General features: G+C 40.8%; 1 protein-coding gene across 1 annotated transcript in view; it reads right to left on the bottom strand.

Annotated features, from left to right (window-relative positions):
• Positions 1 to 20,204, bottom strand: part of ARHGEF37 (Rho guanine nucleotide exchange factor 37) — a 55,595-nt gene that overhangs the window by 28,253 nt on the left and 7,138 nt on the right. Inside the window, exons 2-4 of the mRNA XM_069592402.1 lie at positions 8,105 to 8,301; positions 6,473 to 6,596; positions 1,653 to 1,800 (exon numbers count right to left, since the gene is read on the bottom strand). Coding sequence (XP_069448503.1) covers positions 1,653 to 1,800; positions 6,473 to 6,596; positions 8,105 to 8,290 — 458 coding nt within the window. The 5' untranslated portion in view covers positions 8,291 to 8,301. The remainder of the gene's footprint in view (positions 1 to 1,652; positions 1,801 to 6,472; positions 6,597 to 8,104; positions 8,302 to 20,204) is intronic.

Below are 20,204 nucleotides of genomic sequence, written 5' to 3'. Positions count from 1 at the left end.
AGATGAAATAACAATGATAACCTCTGTTCCTCCTACACTATTCTGACTTCCAGAAGATGGCCTTCATCTGTCTTCACTTGGTAAGCTTGGGGAAGATATAAGCTTTTTTTTTTTTTTTGACCATGCAGCATCTTAATTCTCCAACCAGGGATTGAACCTGTGCCCTATGCACTGGGAACACGAAGTCTTAACCACCAGACCGCCAAGGAAGTCCTAATGTAAGTCTTTTTAAATATATGATGATGCACTTTACTCATAAGAAGATAAATACAAAATGAAACATTGAGATGCCATTTTTCACCTATCTCAGTGGTAAAAACTCTGAAGTTTCACAATGTACTCTGCTGGTGAGGCTGAGGGGAAACACCCTTACATTTGTTCATGGGAATATCAACTGGTATTACCTTTACAGTGAGAAATTTTGCAATAGTATCAAAATTATTAACATATACTTCCTTTAATCTAGCAATTTCACATCTGGAAATTTAACTTATAGCTACTTTTATTTGCACCTTAGTAAAATAACATATGTTCGTGAATAATCACATAGCTTTATCTATAATGCTACAAAGAATAGAAACAAACCAATATCCATCAATAGAGAGCAGTTAAATAAACTGTGGAACAACCACATGGTAGAAAAATACATAGCCATCCAAAGGGTCATACGTATATGTATTGAATCGGAAAGACCTCCAAGATATAAGTGAAAAAAATTATAAACTTTTATAAGAAGATGGGAAAATAAGAGTATATATTTAGATTTACTTGTATAGGTATACAGGAACTCTACAAAGATCCACAAGGAATTTAAAAGTGGTTACCTTGACTTTGCAGGTAGTTGCAACAGTTGGATGGATGAAGGGACAGGGTGGGGGAGATCTTTCACTTTCACTGTTTAAATTCAGATGTTTTAAAGCTTTTAAACTGTGTTAAGTGCTACCTGTTCAAAATTTTAATTTAAAAAATTTATTCTCTACGTATCTCTACCCCGAGCTCCCACTCACTGGTGCCAGCTCTGGGCTGCGAGGCCTCCCAAGGCAGTTCTGATCCTTTTCTGTGGGGCAGGACTCCAGGCATCTGTAGAGAAGTCTCCTCAGGTGGTGCGAGCCTGCTTCCTGCCACTGCTGCTTACAGCACATGGTTCCTACCATCTCACTGCCCTCCCTGTGGTGCGCACAAGTGATGTTCACCAAATGTTTCTGTTTTTCCACCTCTGAACCCATGGCTGGAAGGCATGCCCTGGCCTCCTGGTACTGGATGAAGTCAGGTGATTAGTTCTGTACTCTGAATTATGAGAAGCAATGGATGTGACTTCTGGCCTGGAACATTTAGTAACCAGTGTGAGACCCTCCAGAGTTCTTTGTTCCTTGCCAAGTCACCGGCCATGTTCCAGACAGTGGCTGGTGTCAGCTTGAATTCCAGAGTGAGCATGACACTGGGTAGAGCCCCAAGTTAACCCATATTGGAGCATAAGGAAGGTGGAAACCTCATCGGCTGAAACCACTAAAAGAGTTGGGCGTTGTTTGTCTCTGCAACATAGCCTAGCCTAGCCTGACTAGGACACTCCTGAAACAGTGTGAGCAGCCCCAAGCTAGGGTGAGACTTTAACAGCCCCTGACCCCAGCATCCGTAGGGATCATTCTACTCACAGCACTGCCTCAATGATGCCCTGGATCTCCCGCTGCAGCTCTGGCTCCTTCCGGTAGGTCTCTACCAGCAGCAAGGCCTGTTCGTAGCTGGCACAGTACACCTTATAGACTTGCTCCAACTCCTCTTGGAATTCCAGGAATGTGTTACCTGACAGTGAAAAAGCAACAAGTTCTCAAAAGCGTTTCTGCATGTCCTCTTGCTTAGAACAGGGAGGCTGTGAGCGACACAGCTAAGCACTTTAGCTCTGACGTAAGACTGCCTGGCTTAACCAGCATTGTAACCTTGGGCAAGTCACCTCATCTTCCTCAGCTCCCATGTTTTCATCTCACTTTCAAAAGGCTGCTGTAGGATTAAGTAACACAATGATGTAGTGTGTGTGCTTAATAAACAGTATCTATAATTACAGTAATAATACTGATAATTGTCACATTTGGACGATGCTTTATAGTTTACAAAACACATTCATGTTATATCTTTATAATTACCATGTATGGTAAGTACAATTCCAAACCCTGTTTACAAAGACATTCTACAGCACAGCATGGATAGTCACAAATGTGGGCTTTGAAGTCAGAGAGAAGTAAAGCCAGATCTCCAGCCAACCCTTTCCCAGTAGTACAGTCTAGGGTGAGTATCTGATCCCTCTGACCCTCCATATTTTCATCTATAGATGGGAATACAGATAGTACTCACCTCCAAGTGTTCACTGGAATGATTAATTTTAAAAATGTATATAAAGCACCTGACACAAACTTCATTTCTCAAAAACTTACCAACTACTTTTGTGCTGACTGTGTATGAGGCACTCTTCTAAGTTCTTTGAATGAAATAATGACCCTGCCTCATGGGGCTGATATTCTCATGGGGAAGACAGACAATAATATATTTATTTATATATTACATATGCAAGGCGATCCAACCAGTCTATCCTAAAGGAGATCCATCCTGGGTGTTCATTGGAAGGACTGATGTTGAAGCTGAAACGCCAATACTTTGGCCACCTGATGTGCAGAGCTGACTCATTTGAAAAGACCCTGATGCTGGGAAAGATTGAGGGCAGGAGGAGAAGGGGATGACTGAGAATGAGATGGTTGGACGGCATCACCGACTCAATGGACATGAGTTTGGGTAAACTCTGGGAGCTGGTGATGGACAGGGAGGCCTGGTGTGCTGCGGTTCATGGGGTCGCAAAGACTCGGACACGACTGAGCAACTGAACTGAACTGATGCCAGGTAGTGATGAGTACCACAGATTTAAACAAAGCCAGATAAAGAGTTAGAGGTGTCACTGTGGTCAAGAATCTGCCTGCCAATGCAGGACACACAAGAGACATGGGTTCGATCCCTGGGTTGGGAAGATCCCTTGGAGTAGGAAATGGCAACCCACTCCAGTTTATTCTTGCCTGGAAAATTCCATGGGATAGAGGAGACTGGCAGGCTACAGTCCATGAAGTCGCAAAGAGTCAGACATGACTAAGCAACTAAGCACATACACACAGGAGATCTATTTAGGAAAGACCTCCATAAAGATGCGGATGTTCATCATAGTGCAAAAGAATCCATCCATCCCTGAGAAAGTCTGAGGGAAGAGCAGTGCCAGGCTTACGGAAGGATAAACACAAAGGCCTTCAGGCAAGTGAATGCTTGGACATGCAGGTGACACAAGAAGGCAGGTATGGCTGGAACACAGTGAGCAAGGGCACAAAGTAGAGAAAATAAACAGAAAACTGAAGCCAGATTATGTAGGGCCTTGAAGTAAGTAAATATGGTGTAGTAAGGTGTTCAGGCTTTATTCTAATGGTGGCAGGAAGCAACTAGGTTTTGAGCAGGGGTGACAATGATCTAGTTTTTGTTTTAAAAGGATCACGCTCATGCTCAATTTCAATAGCACTTACCCTAAAGTTATAACAGTACAAGAAAGACTGGCCGTCCCCTGCACACAAATGACATGCCAAGTTGTGACATTCTACATCAAAAAAAAAAACCCAGAAACTTATGAGATTAGTTACTTACTGGGGAGACAGAATGGGATGGAAAGAACAGGGAATGGGATAGGACAGTAGGGATGAGAGGGGAACAATGCTTTACTGAATATACCTTCTTATACAGCTCTGATCTTGGAACCATGGTAATATTTTACATACTCCCAAAATAAATATACAGCTAAGGCCAACCAGGATGTGGAAGGAGAACCCCAAATAAAATACAAGCAATAAGGAATGAACCTAATTCTATTACAAATGAATAACATAATCACACTGAAGGGTGTATGAAAAAATTAACATAAGTATTTTTCACAAAGGTACAGGCTAGAATTTTTGATTAAAATATAACATAACCAAAAAAAAAAAAAAAACCACTCTAAGTGACTACTAATTTCGAACAAATAAGTAAATACACTGTAGATAATGGCAACCATTTCTACCTGTCACAGAAAGATGCTGCAAATAAGAAAAGCGGAAAGATCAGAATGAACCCTGAGATACTGGACTGGAATTGGAGGTCTTAGTAGGAACTCATGGTTTTATGTATTTTAAATATATAAATATAGACGAGCTTCCCTGGTGGCTCAGTGGTAAAGAATCCAACTGCCATTGCAGGAGATGCGGGTGTGATCCCTGAGTCGGGAAGATCCCCTGGAGAAGGAAGGAAATGGCAACACACTCCAGTATTCTTGCCTGGGAAATCCCATGGACAGAGGAGCCTGGCAGGCTATAGTCTATGGAGTCGCAAAAATTTGGACATGACTTGGCAACTAAACAACAACATAGATGGATAGATATAGAAAGAAATGTAGATATGTGTACATGCATGTGTTGGTTTATATACATATATTTCCTAAATATCAGCTAAGAGGGCCTAGAAGCAATGACACCCCAGGACAATGTCAAGCAACGACATTGAAAGGACACAGGTGTCAACTTGAAAGAGCTCCTATGGCCAAAGCTGATAAAATTTGAGCAAGAAAATGAATAATAATAGTACTGGATTCTGATTCATGGAATAAACCAAATATCCATGAGTTTATACTTAAAAATCTATACTATAACCTTTAAAAATTATGAACCAGTGCCACAACTACTGAAGCCCACACGTCTAGAGCCCATGCTCTACAATAAAAGAAACCACTGCAATGAGAAGCCTGAGCATAACTAGACAGTAGCCACCAATCACCTCAACTGGAGAAGGCCTGCATAAAGCAATGATGATCAAACACAGCCATAAATACAATAAATAAATAATAAAAATTGTGAATCACTATGCTGTATAATTAAAACATATAACACTATAAATCAACTACACCTAAAAATTTGACAACTAAAAATAACTTTTAAAAAATGAATGGAAGGGACATTTCTTGCTTATAGAATAAGAATTAATAAATGTAGGTGGAAAGGGGAATTGGGGGCAGGCCAAAGCCTTTGACTGTGTGGATCACAATAAACTGTGGAAAATTCTGAAAGAGATGGGAATACCAAACCACCTGACCTGCCTCTTGAGAAACCTATATGCAGGTCTGGAAGCAACAGTTAGAACTGGACATGGAACAACAGACTGGTTCCAAATAGGAAAAGGAGTATGTCAAGGCTGCATACTGTCACCCTGTTTGTTTAACTTATATGCAGAGTACATAATGAGAAATGCTGGGCTGGAAGAAACACAAGCTGGAATCAAGATTGCTGGGAGAAATATCAGATATGCAGATGACACCACCCTTATGACAGAAAGTGAAGAGGAACTAAAAAGCCTCTTGATGAAAGTGAAAGAGGAGAGTGAAAAAGTTGGCTTAAAGCTCAACATTCAGAAAACGAAGATCATGGCATCTGGTCCCATCACTTCATGGGAAATAGATGGGGAAACAGTATCAGACTTTATTCTGGGGGGCTCCAAAATCACTGCAGATGGTGACTGCAGCCATGAAATTAAAAGACGCTTACTCCTTGGAAGGAAAGTTATGACCAACCTAGATAGCATATTCAAAAGCAGAGACATTATTTTGCCAACAAAGGTCCGTCTAGTCAAGGCTATGGCTTTTCCAGTAGTCATGTATGGATGTGAGAGTTGGACTGTGAAAAAAGCTGAGTGCCGAAGAATTGATACTTTTGAACTGTGGTGTTGGAGAAGACTCTTGAGAGTCCCTTGGACTGCAAGAAGATCCAACCAGTCCATTCTAAAGGAGATCAGTCCTGGGTGTTCTTTGGAAAGACTGATGCTGAAGCTGAAACTCCAGTACTTTGGCCACCTCATGCAAAGAGTTGACTCATTGGAAAAGACTCTGATTCTGGGAGGGACTGGGGGCAGGAGGAGAAGGGGACGACCGAGGATGAGATGGCTGGATGGCATCACCAACTCCATGGACTTGAGTCTGAGTGAACTCTGGGAGTTGGTGATGGACAGGGAGGCCTGGCGTGCTGCGATTCATGGGGTCGCAAAGAGTCGGAAACGACTGAGTGACTGAACTAAACTGATCTGAAAACAGTTAATGGCACACTGCAGGTGATCACTAAGCACCTACTGAGTGAATGACTGTGAAAAAACCCTGGGATAGAGTCTCAGCCACACCACTAACTAATTATGTGTCCATCAGTAGGTCCTCTTTGTCTTGAGGCCTCAGTCTCTTCATCTATAATGATGGGGTTGGGCTGGATATCATTTGAGAGTTCTGCCAGCTCTGACATGCTGTATTTCAGGGACTCCCAAAACAGCCTCTCATTGAGCTGCATCTCCCTGGAATGCTGGGGAATGTACAGCAATGACCACATGCCTAGAACAATTCCACAGGAATCTCAGGCTGCCAACTGCCTGGTTTTTTGCTCACCGATCAGCTGCACTTGTTCCTCTTCCCTGGAGGCTGTCTCCTGCAGATCATGAAGCAGTCTGCTGTTCACCTTGATGATGTCATCAATGTTTGAGAACAGGACATCCAGATCTCCCTGCGGCAGCTAAAAGGAACAAAGACTCCATGGAAGGTCGGTCAGGAGTTCCGTAAAAGTGATTTTTTGGTAGGTTTCGGACAGTAGTCCAGAATAGTCACACCATCGGAGTTCCGTCTCTCTTGGGAAGACCGTTCCAGAGGAATGTTTGAAAAGACTTTGAAATTTTATAAGTTAGGTATTTTTATTACTCTAAGAGATGAGAGGAAGAGATGGAGTACTCAGCATGAAAGGAAAGCTGAACTGCGTTATCCTAGGTCTGCTGCCAACTATAATTTTTCTTCTCTCATTTCCCCAGCTGCCATATAAATGTGGGAAGTTGGACTTCTTTCCAGCTCTGACACACTTGGCACCTACCACTATTACCTTTAGATATATTCTGAACTTCAGCCCCTATGAACTAAACTACACCATTGTTAAAAGGATGCAGGATATTTACATATGTTGACTGTGCTCAGCTGCTTCAGTCATGTCCGATTCTTTGCAACTCTATGGACTGTATCCTGCCAGGCTCTTTTGTCCATAGGATTTTTTAGACAGGAATACTGGAGTGGGTTGCCATGCCCTCCTCCAGGGGATCTTCCTAACCCAGGGACTGAACCCACATCTCCTGTGTCTCCTGCACTGCAGGCAGATTCTTTACTGCTGAGCTGCCAGGGAAGCCCTATATAGAATATATATAAAGACAGAAGCCCTGGATGCGCAATCAAGTGGGAGAAGCTAACTGTAGAAAAATATCTAGAGTCTGCTTTATTTTTGCTAAAATAAGTAACAATCTATATTTGTTTGTTTAATGCCTCCAGAGGAAAAATCCCAATTTCGGAGGGTAAAATAAGGGAGGATTTTCATCTACATTATCTGCTTATTTCATTTATTCAATAAATACTAATTGGAGTCCATTATTTATATGTCAAGAACTGGAATACACTGAACTATTAATAAACAGCCTTTTCCCTTATGGACCTTACATGCTAGAGGATGGTTGAAATTTTAGAAAGAGAGCCTGTGTTATTTTTGAAACTGGGGCAAAAAAAGATGTAAAAAATGAATACTAAACTAGAAACCCATGTAATGATTACTTTTTCATGTTCAGTTCAGTTCAGTCGCTCAGTCGTGTCCGAATGTTGAGCTTTAAGCTTTAAGCTTTTTCACTTTCCACTTTCACTTACCACCCTCTAAATGAGACAATTACAAATAGGTCACTTAAAACAATCTGTTCTAAACTTAATAAAGGGCTATCTTATCCATTAGCTCATTTAATTCTCTGAGGTGATTCTTCTCTGCTCATTTAGCAGAAGAATATACTAAGACTGAGCAACTAACACTTTTTATACTAAGGCTCCAAGGTGTCAAAAGCCTTGCTGAAGGTTGCAGGGCCAGTAGTAGAAGTACCATGACTTTACATTCACCACTTTCCCCTCCATCAAGCCTGCCCCAGGAACAGATGTGAGGTCTCAGAAGCCGGGACCCATGTCTGCCTTTCTAAAGACAGGCCGAGTGTGGCCCCACCCAGGTACCTGCTGCAGGCGGCTCCTAATGTCAGAGGCACAGAGCTGGAGCACGTGCAAGTAGGAGACCTCGGTGTCGAGGAGCTCCCTGACGGCCAGCCTCTGCTGGAGCAGGGATCTGTCCTCAGAGAGTCGGTCATCCCCACCTGGAGCACCAGTTCTAGAGGACAGCGCATCGTCCCCATGACTCGTCATGTCAGCAGGTTCTGGAAAGACAGACACATCCAGATTCACTTCTGGGAGCTCTACTGGCACATGCTGCCTTTAGTCCAGAGACAACTATTCACCGAGCGGCCTAAAAACATCTTTAGCTGCCTACAGAGTCAAGATGAACTATTTACTAGTATCTGAACAAATCTTAAAAGGTAGAACGCAGCTCAGATAATTGTTGACATTTTTAATTCATCTCCCAGGATTCAGACAATGTGCTTACTTGGCTTTTTCTTCCTTTCCCCACCCCCAGCTCTCAACCCAGATTTCTTTATCTGGTTCACTGACTCTCTCTCACCCTCTTTCTCCCAACGGTTCCCTCATTTTCACCTGCCACTACTGCATTCAGGCCACACTACCTATCACCTTGACTATTTCTACAGCCTCCAGAATCATTTTTTCAAATCCAAGCCCCTCTCCCACCTGCTGCCACCCACACCCATTCATCTTGGATATGCTTCCAGTTTAAACTTCCTGAAACAAAGCTCATGATCTGGTATCCTCTGCCTCTGGGCTCATTTTTCCTCTTCCCTGACACTCCAGCGAAAGAAAGTCACGTGCTTTTCTCCATTCCTGCATAGTCATTTCCTGCCTCTGTGCTTTTGCACCTGCTGTGACCCCTCCCATGCCTCTAGGCTCTTGCATCCATCTCTAAGGCCTTTCCTGATCCTCCCAGCCAGATGTTCTTTTCTCTTCCATCTCTAAGGTTAAAAAGTACAAATGGCAATACTATGGACAAGAAAAATCTCCCTACTACAAAACACCTAGAAATGCAAGATCAGCTTTAACAAACTTCCTTTTCCCTGGATGGCAAGTATTACAAGAAAGTAAAGGAAATCAGTAGGGATCCCCAACCAGAGGGAATGGAAAACCAGAGCAGGAACAACTAAGCTGATGCTGCTGTAGTCAAAGTGGACAGGGTGGGCAAAGAAGAGAGCACTGCCCAGCTCACTGATTCAGAGACTTGGGCATTAGTGCCCACGGAGAATCAGGAAACAAGCTCCTTTCCTCAAGCACGCTAGAGAAATGGGGGAGTAGAAAAGAAATGCCCCCCTACCTACACAGAAAATGACAAAGATGTTTCTTCATCTTGACTTGGGTCCTGAATAAAGGAAAAGTCCTTTCTGAAAACTCATAACAGGCCTGCTTTCACTGGATCGCAGGTTCAAATGTATACTACACATGTGTTCCAAGGAACTCAATGCTGAGAAATATGCCACAACAAAAAAGCAGTCTTGAACTAATGCTAGTATTAATATCCACAGAAAAAATAAAATGTCTCCAGGAGGACACATTCTTAATCTAGGCTACATGGTACTCCAAGAGATAACCCTGTCCTGAAGATGAGCTTAAAATCCAAAATTATAAGAACTCCAGTGTAAGTGAGCATCATCAGAGACAGCAAGAGCAGGATTAGATCCCCAGACAATCAGACAATCAAACTGTTGGACAGAAACTATAAAACAAGCAGGAGAAGAAAAGACATACAAAAAATAAAGACCTGCACGATTTTTTAAAGCACCAAGCAGAACTTACAGATGTTAAAAATTTAGTCTTTGAAATTAAAAACTAAATGGACACTTTAAATATTTAGGAAAGAGAAATAGGAAAGGAGCAGATAGATATGAAGAAATTATACAGACTGCTAAAAAGAAAGTGAAAATCATGCAAAATACGAAAGAGAATTAAGGAATCTGGATACTGAAATAAGGTCATGTACCAACTCTGTGTTCCAGAGGACAAGAATAAAGAGAGTGAGAAGAGGCAATATATGAAGAAATGAGACTAACAATTGTCCAGAATTTATAAAAGATATTATTGCTTAGATCTAGGAAGTACAAGTCCCAAGCAGGATAAGTTTTTTTAAAAAATCAAATCTAAACACACTAGGAGGAAATTTCAGAATCCTGAAGACCTGGAGAATTTACCTTATAGTTTCCTTGTCAGGAAACTGTTCGACCAAAATAAAGAAATAAATCACACACAAAAAGACACTAGATACAGGAAACTGGTAACCTGATATGTGAGAGGCCAAGGAAATTCCCAAGATAGATAAAAGGAAATCCTAAGTTTGACTGTTGGTGACAGACAGCAGTCTGGGCTAGATACTAGAATGTCTTGAGGACAAATTTACTGAAACAGCAGAGAATAGGGTCCTTATTTAGGCAATTACACAGACAATACATGTGAAACTAAGAAATAAACCAACAAACAAAAAAAATTGTTATAACAATTTTTATAACAAGATTGTGTAGAAAAGGTAAAAGTAATTATGCGTCACTACCTGATTCAACTATAAATAGATTCTACACAGGTAATAATGCAAGTGATCTAATTCATATTATGTACTGAGAGGACAGGGTGTGGGAGAAGGCGTCAAAAAGAGCTAACGCCTAATCCTCCATAGTGGAAATCAAAGAACAATGCCTAAATTGTGCTGCTCAAGAAGGAATAGCACATGTGTGCAATCAGCTAAAATCAGCAGAAGGAACTGCCTGGTAGTGCCTGGAGAAGGCAAGAGAAGAGGACAGGGTGCTTTTTATAACAAATACTGTACAACAGAATTATCTGTTTTTCCTTCTCATCACAAACGTAGAACTATCCATCTCTTTAAATTATATGCTTTCATAGCTTTGAAGGGGCTTCCCAGGTGATGCTAGTGGAAAGGAATCCGTCTGCCAGTACAGGAGACAAAAGTGATGTGGGTTAGATCGCTGGGTTTGCAAGAGCTGCTATAGTAGGAAACGACATCACACAGACACACACACACACAGATACACACACACACACACACAATGCTGTGAAGTGAACTAAAAATTAAATAATGAAGGACAGAGTGGTATGCACCTAACAGAAGAAGGAAAGTTATGACCAACCTAGGCAGCGTATTAAAAAGCAGAGACGAAAAAAATTAATTAATTAAAAAAAATTAAAAGCAGAGACGTTACTTTGCCAACAAAGGTCCGTCTAGTCAAAGCTATGGTTTTTCCAGTAATCATGTATGGATATGAGAGCTGGACTATAAAGAAAGCTGAGCGCTGAAGAATTGATGCTTTTGAACTGTGGTGTTGGAAAAGACTCTTGAGAGTCCCTTGGACTGCAAGGAGATCCAACCAGTCCATCCTAAAGGAGTTCAGCCCTGAATATTCATTGGAAGGACTGATGCTGAAGTTGAAACTCCAATACTTTGGCCACCTGATGCAAAGAACTGACTCACTGGAAAAGACCCTAATGCTGGGAAAGATTGAAGGCAGGAGGAGAAGGGGATGACAGAGGATGAGATAGTTGTTGGATGCCATCTCTGATTCAATGGACATGAGTTTGAGTAAGCTCTGGGAGTTGGTGATAGACAGGGAAGCCTGGCATGCTGCAGTCCATGGGGTTGCAAAGAGTCAGACACGACTGAGCAACTGAACTGAACTAAACTGAATAATTAAATGTAAGAAAAAGTGAGAATTTCTCAATTTTGCTGGAGATCAATATTCCAAAATAAATTATATTCCTGTGCAAACCAACAACAATTTTCAAGAGTTCATTTAAGGAAAAATAGCACGATAAGAATAAAAAGATTCAATAATAACGTGTTATTTATTCCTTCCTAAATATCTTAATTTAACAAAAGATGGGGAATTCCCTGACGTCCTAGTGCTTAGGATTCCAGGTTTTCACTAACATGGCCTGAATTCAGTCCTCGGTTGGAGAACTGAGATCTCAAAAGCCACACATACAATTTAAAAAAATAATAATAGGTGTATAAAATCTTTATGGAGAAAATGATAAAGCTTTATCTAAATATATTTAAGAACTAACTAGGAATTCCCTGGGGGTTCAGCAGCTAGGACTCTGAGCTTCCACTGCTGAGGGCCTGGGTTCAATCCTTGGTTAGGGAACTAAGATCCCACAAGCCATGCAGTGCAGCCAAAAAAAAAAAAAAAAAAATCAAGCAAACAGAAACATAATGAGATACCATCCCATGTCGAAGAGATCAGCAAAATATGAAAATAAAATGTTGGTATGACACTGTATGAATGGGAAATCTCATATACTGATATGATGATATAAATTGTTGCAACCACCCTAAAGAGCAACTTGGCAATATTTAGAAAAGTTGAAAATTCACACACTATCAGGCCAAGGAGTGCTACTCCTGGATATAGCCCCACCTCTGAGAAACTTCTCCATATACACACAAGAAATATAGATGGGAATGTTCACTGCAGTACTGATGAAATAACAAAAAATCAGAAAAAACATAAGTGTCTCAATGCAAGTGAATAAATAACTTGTGATATAATCATATAATAGAATTCTGAACAGTTAAAAAAAAACTATAGATTCATGTATCAACATGGATATCCTCATAGATGTTGTAAACAGGAAAAATATATATATAAGCAAGTCCCAGAAGGATATACAGTGTATGTGTTAGTTGCTTGGTCATGTCTGACTCTTTGCAACCCTATGGACTATAGCCTGGCACTCCTCTGTATATGAGATTTCCCAGGCAAGAATATTGAAGTAAAAAAAAAAAAAAAAGAATACTGGAGTAGATTGCCATTCTCTTTTCCAGGGGACCTTCCTGACCCAGGAATCTAACCTGGGTCTCCTGCACTGTGGGCAGATTCTTCACCCTCTTTACCTGGGAAGCCAGTATGATACTATTTCTTAACAGTTTAAAATGTAAAAGGAAAAGAAAATTAAAAAGTTTTTAGAAGTTTAAAATATGTGAAATAATGCTAGATTTTGTTTAGGGACAAATACATGTAGCATAGGTATTAAATATTTTGTAGATGTAATTAGCAATGCTGTTGCTGCTGCTAAGTCGCTTCAGTTGTGTCCGACTCTGTGCAATCCCATAGATGGAAGCCAACCAGGCTCCCCTGTTCCTGGGATTCTCCAGGCAAGAGTACTGGAGTGGGTTGCCATTTCCTTCTCCAATGCATGAAAGTGAAAAGTGAAAGTGAAGTCACTCAGCCGTGTCCAACTCTTAGCGACCCCATGGACTTGCAGCCCACCAGGCTCCTCCACCCATGGGATTTTCCAGGCAAGAGTACTGGAGTGGGGTGTCATTGCCCTCTCCGGTAATTAGCAATAGAACCAGGTAATTAAGGAAATTTTCACATATTGAGGTATAGGGAACTCACTCTGGCTTATACATGATTTAACTTGATTTTCTGCTACCTAAAATGGGCTGTTTGTGACTTATCAGACATACACTGTCATATCTGCTTTAATTATTAAAGAAAATGGCACAGTGACCACAAGGAAAGAATGTCTATGTTAAGGACTAAATGTCTCCTTTTCTGGAATACCAATGTTGGTATGCCTTCGATGATAAGACTCCCTCCCCTGAGGTCATACTGACTTACTGTGAACATGCTGATCTGCTGGACTGTTTTCTTTAATAACTTATTTATTTCTTACTGTACCGGGTCTTCACTGCAGGGGCATTTCTCTAGCTGTGGCAAGTGGGGGCTACTCTCTAGATGTAGTGCTCTGGCCTCTCACTGCAGTAGCTTGTCTTGTTGCAGAGCACGGGCCCTGGGGCATGTGGGCTTCACTAGTTGCAGTACCCAGGCTCTAAAGCACAAGCTCAGTAGTTACAGCGCACAGGCTTAGTTGCTCTGCAGCATGTGGGATCTTCCCGGATCAGGGATCAAACCTGTGTCTCCTGCACTGGCAGTTGGATTCTTTACCACTGAGCCACCAGGGAAGCCCCTGATCTGTTTTTTTCTGTTACCTTGAAGCAGTATATTCCTGATCTCTTTGATGTTCTTTATTCTGACATAATAATGTAAAACTGTGCTGCAAACCATGCTTCTCTGCAGCAGTTCCTCGGAGTTATCTGAGGGGCTGTCTCCTAGGCTGAAGTCCTCAGTTTGGCTCAAATAAAACTTATTATTCCTATTATATTTTGTTGATTGATTTATTTCCATCAACACAGGATAAAAGTAACCTCTGGAAAGGGAGCTAGAGCAATAGAATTGGGAAGAGTATCAAAGAGGACTTAATAGTATCTGAGGGGCTTTTTAAGTTAAAGTTTTAATTTTGAGATAATCAGAGATTCACACACAGTTGTAAGAAATAATGCAGAGGTTCTATGTACCCTTAAACCAACTTCACCAATGACATCATCAGGGAAAACTACAGTACATTGTGACACCAATATAGCCAAGATGCAGAACAGTTCCTTCTTAAGGATCCTTCCTTCATGTTGCCTTTTTAGCCACTTGGTTGCAGCCTCATCTCATCGTTAATACCCAGCAATTAAGAATCTGTTCTCCATTTCTGTACTCTCATCAGTTCAAGAATGTATGCAATGTTGATGTATAGCAAAATTATCACAATATTGTAAAGTAATTATCCTCCAATTAAAATAAATAAAATTTTTAAATAAACAAAAAATAAAGAATGTATGTAAGGAGTTCCCTGGTGATCTAGTAACCACTAGGAACTGGTGCTTTCACTGCCTGGTAGGAGTTTAATCCCTGGGTCCAGTTCCAGTTCCAGTTCAGTCACTCAGTCATGTCCGACTCTTTGCAACCCCATGAATCGCAGCACGCCAGGCCTCCCTGTCCATCACCAACTCCCGGAGTTCACTCAGACTCACGTCCATCGAGTCAGTGATGCCATCCAGCCATCTCATCCTCTGTCGTCCCCTTCTCCTCCTGCCCCCAGTCCCTCCCAGCATCAGAGTCCTTTCCAATGAGTCAACTCCTCGCATGAGGCGGCCAAAGTACTGGAGCTTCAGCTTCAGCATCAGTCCTTCCAAAGAAATCCCAGGGCTGATCTCCTTCAGAATGGACTGGTTGGATCTCCTTGCAGTCCAAGGGACTCTCAAGAGTCTTCTCCAACACCACAGTTCAAAAGCATCAATTCTTCGGTGCTCAGCCTTCTTCACAGTCCAACTCTCACATCCATACATGACCACTGGAAAAACCATAGCCTTGACTAGACGGACCTTAGTCGGCAAAGTAATGTCTCTGCTTCTGAATATACTATCTAGGTTGGTCATCACTTTCCTTCTGAGGAGTAAGCGTCTTTTAATTTCATGGCTGCAATCACCATCTGCAGTGATTTTGGAGCCCCAAAAATAAAGTCTGACACCATTTCCACTGTTTCCCCATCTATTTCCCGTGAAGTGATGGGACCGGATGCCATGATCTTCGTTTTCTGAATGTTGAGCTTTAAGTCAACTTTTTCGCTCTCCTCTTTCACTTTCATCAAGAGGCTTTTTAGTTCCTCTTCACTTTCTGCCATAAGGGTGGTGTCATCTGCATATCTGAGGTTATTGATATTTCTCCCAGCAATCTTGATTGCAGCTTGTGTTTCTTCCAGTCCAGTGTTTCCCATAAGGTACTCTGCATTTAAGTTAAATAAGCAGGGTGACAATATACAGCCTTGACGTACTCCTTTTTCTATTTGGAACCAGTCTGTTGTTCCATGTCCAGTTCTAACTATTGCTTCCTGACCTGCATATAGGTTTCTCAAGAGGCAGGTCAGGTGGTCTGGTATTCCCATCTCTTTCAGAATTTTCCACAGTTTATTGTGATCCACATAGTCAAAGCCTTTGGCATAGTCAATAAAGCAGAAATAGATGTTTTTCTGGAACTCTCTTGCTTTTTCAATGATTCAGCAGATGTTGGAAATTTGATCTCTGGTTCCTCTGCCTTTTCTAAATCCAGCTTGAACATCAGGGAATTCACGGTTCACGTATTGCTGAAGCCTGGCTTGGAGAATTTTGAGCATTACTTCACTAGCATGTGAGATGAGTGCAATTGTGCAGTAGTTTGAGCATTCTTTGGCATTGCCTTTCTTGGGGATTGGAATGAAAACTGACCTTTTCCAGTCCTGTGACCACTGCTGAGTTTTCCAAATTTACTGGCATATTGAGTGCAGCACTTTCACAGCATCATCTTTCAGGATTTGAAACAGCTCAACTGGAATTCCATCACCTCTACTAGCTTTGTTTGTAGTGAGGCTTTCTAAGGCCCACTTAACTTCACATTCCAAGATGTCTGGCTCTAGATTAGTGATCACATCGTCATGATTATCTGGGTCATGAAGATCTTTTTTGTACAGTTCTTCTGTGTATTCTTGCCACCTCTTCTTAATATCTTCTGCTTCTGTTAGGTCCATACCATTTCTATCCTTTATCGAGCCCATCTTTGCATGAAATGTTCCCTTGGTATCTCTGATTTTCTTGAAGAGATCTCTAGTCTTTCCCATTCTGTTGTTTTCCTCTATTTCTTTGCATTGACCACTGAAGAAGGCTTTCTTATCTCTTCTTGCTATTCTTTGGAACTCTGCATTCAGATGCTTATATCTTTCGTTTTCCCCTTGGCTTTTCGCCTCTTTTCTTTTCACAGCTATCTGGAAGGCCTCTCCAGACAGCCATTTTGCTTTTTTGCATCTTTTCCTTGGGGATGGTCTTGATCCCTGTCTCCTGTACAATGTCACGAACCTCATTCCATAGTTCATCAGGCACTCTGTCTATCAGATCTAGACCCTTAAATCTGTTTCTCACTTCCACTGTATAATCATAAGGAATTTGATTTAGGTCATACCTGAATGGTCTAGTGGTTTTCTCTACTTTCTTCAATTTGAGTCTGAATTTGGTAATAAGGAGTTCATGATCTGAGCCACAGTCAGCTCCTGGTCTTATTTTTGTTGACTGTATAGAGCTTCTCCATCTTTGGCTACAAAGAATATAATCAATCTGATTTTGGTGTTGACCATCTGGTGATGCCCATGTGTAGAGTCATCTCTTGTGTTGTTGAAAAGGGTGTTTGCTATGACCAGTGCATTTTCTTAGCAAAACTCTATTAGTCTTTGCCCTGCTTCATTCCATATTCCAAGGCCAAATTTGCCTGTTACTCTAGGTGTTTCCTGACTTCCTACTTTTGCATTCCAGTCCCCTATAATGAAAAGGACATCTTTTTTGGGTGATAGTTCTGAAAGGTCTTGTAGGTCTTCATAAAACCGTTCAACTTCAGTTTCTTCAGCGTTACTGGGGGAACTGAAATCCCACAAGCTGTGCAGTGTGGCCAAAATAAATGAATAAATAAAATTTCATTAAAGAAAAGAATCTATATAAATCACACAGTATCTATATGTGAATTATATAATATATAACCTTTTGGGACTCACTTTATTCACTCAGCATAATTCCTTGGAGACTGATGTAAGCTGTTGTATATTATTAATAGGTCCTTCCTTTTCACTGCTGAATATCTAAGATGTTCTATTTAAAAAAAAAAAAACTAAAACAGATATGACAAAAACGCCAAAATTAAACAAAGCTAGGTAGTAAGAACATGGGCATTTGTTATTTTGTTCTCTGCTGTTTTCTGAACAGATGAAATAGTTCCTAATATTTAAAGTGGCATGCGTCCCATTCAGCCTTGTACTCAGGTTACCTAGGGCTGGCTATGCCTCATCTTCCTGTCTAGACACTAAGCTCTTGGAGACAAGATGAGCACCCATTTATTGTGTCTTCCTGTCTCACAAAGCTGATACATATATAAATATGTATTTGCATACATGAATGCTCCTTTTCATGTATTAGTAGCAGAAGTTTCTGTCCTGACACTGACACATGGATTAGATAACTTATACAAGGTGTTTGGCAAGAGCAAGGTTGTTCAGAAGGCAGAAGGCCCAGAAAGAGCCTGGAACATACCTGTCTGATGCATAGCTCTAGTCCAGCTCCTGAATGCTGCCTGTGGCCCACTGACCTGTCCCTGGCCTGAATCACTGACATTTATCACCCAGAGCATTGCTTCTCTAGAAAGATTCCGACAGGATTTCAGGAGAGCTATTAAGGCTACTCTGAACTGTTGCTAAATTAACAAAAGCCATAAGTAATACTTCACAGAGAACTGCTCAATATTTAAAATAGCACTTACAGTAATTGCAATCTAGACCTCCCACCAGGCCTGGGAAACTCTCTCAGAGCAACATTTTGTTGTTCTCTTAGTTTATATCCCATGTAATGGAAAGAAGCACATTTTTATTTCTTTAAAAATATTATATATTATTTGGCAATGAAAAGGAATGATGTACTAATGTGTGCTATAACTACAATAAATGAATCTTAAAGACATTATGCTAAATGAAAGAAGATAGTCACAAAGGACCACATATTTGATTATTCTGTTTCTATGAAATGTCCAGAATAGGCAGATCTATAGACATGGAAAATGGATTAGTAGCTTACAGGGCTGAAAGGATAATGATTTGGAGTGTAGTTTGGCTGGATTTCTTCTGGGGATGGTGAAATGTTCTAAATTTATTAGTGGAGATGGTTGCACAACTCGGCAAATATACTAAAAACCATTGATTTGTACACTTTAAATGGGTGAATTATATGATGTGAATTTTAACTCCATAAAGCTGTTACCTACCCCATCAAATTAGGAAACACTGGCAAGGATGTGGAGAAACTGCATCTCTCATACGTTGCTGATGGGATATAAAATGGTGCAGCTACTTTGGAAAATAGTTTGTCTGTTTCTTTAAAAACTAAAACATACACTTAATAGCAGTCGCACCCAGGGCATCTATTCCAGAGGATGAAAACTTACGCCTATACAAAAACCTGTCTACAAGTGCTTGAGGAAGTTTTATTTGCAAAAGCTAAGAACAAAACAATCAAAATGTTGCTTTAATAGGGGGATTTAATAGGTGGATAGCTTAAAAAAAAAAAAAAGGTGGTATATCCCGTATCACAGAATACTCAGAAATAAAAAGGGATAAACTACTGATAGACTGCAACAACTGGATGGTTCTTAAGGGTATCATGCTGCCTGAAAAGAACCAACCTGAAAAGCTTACTGTGTGATTTCATTTATAAAACATCTAAAATGATAGAGAGAACAGAGTAGAGATCAGCTGGTTAGGGATGTTGGTGAAGGGGAGGTGGGTGTGACTATAAAGACTAGCACAGGGAGAATTTCCTGGTGATAGAATAGAGCTGTATTATTGGAGTGATGGTTACAGAAATCTACAGGTGACAAAAGGACATCTAAAATCAAACACATGAATTATATCAGAGCCAACTTCCTAGTTTTGACATTATGTTACATTGAAATAAGATGTAACCATTGGAGGAACCTGGTGAAGATATACTTAACCTCCATACTATCCTTGGAACTTCACTCTTGACCTATAATTATGTCAAAATAAAAAGTTAAATAAACAAGGTATTAGATAGCTTAAGTTATCCACTATCTTTGCAAATGCAGCTTAAAAGCCTGGGAGAGCAGGATGGGTGCCTCTGTTCTACTTCTTGGTCTGGTCTGATAAAGAGGCTTGTCCTGGAGAATACATGTGGGAAAATATGCCTTTCAATAGAGTCTAGTCTATGCTCAGTTCTGAGATCTCCTTGAGGTCCTGTGATAGACAATTAAGAACTAAAGATAAAATCACTTCACCTACATGAAGTAAAGTGAAGTGAAAGTCGCTCAGTCATGCCTGACTCTTTGTCCATGGAATTCTCCAGTCCAGAATACTGGAGTGGGTAGCCTTTCCCTTCTCCAGTGGATCTTCCCAACACAGGAATCAAACTGAGGTCTTCAGCATTGTAGGCGGATTCTTTACCAATTGAGCTATGAGGGAAGCGCCAATCTAGCACACAGTAGGTACCAAAAGAAAAATGTTTGTTGAATGTTATGCAGTGACGGCATCTGAGTCTAGGATAGGATAACACAGTTAATTCTCTTCTCTTCTCTCCTCTGTACACACTGGCACAGAAAATTTGGGCATTCACACATTCATTCAACAAATATTTGGAGCAGCTATTTCCAAAAATCCTATTGTTAAGGATTTTTCTGGGTTATGAGGATACAAGTGAAGGGGGGAAAGGAGGTTCTACAATAAGGGTAGGGCATTTAAAATA

Source organism: Ovis canadensis, chromosome 5 (genome assembly GCF_042477335.2).
Source record: "Ovis canadensis isolate MfBH-ARS-UI-01 breed Bighorn chromosome 5, ARS-UI_OviCan_v2, whole genome shotgun sequence".
In the NCBI taxonomy this organism is placed as follows: Eukaryota; Metazoa; Chordata; class Mammalia; order Artiodactyla; family Bovidae; genus Ovis; species Ovis canadensis.
This window is presented reverse-complemented; position numbering and strand designations above follow the sequence as displayed.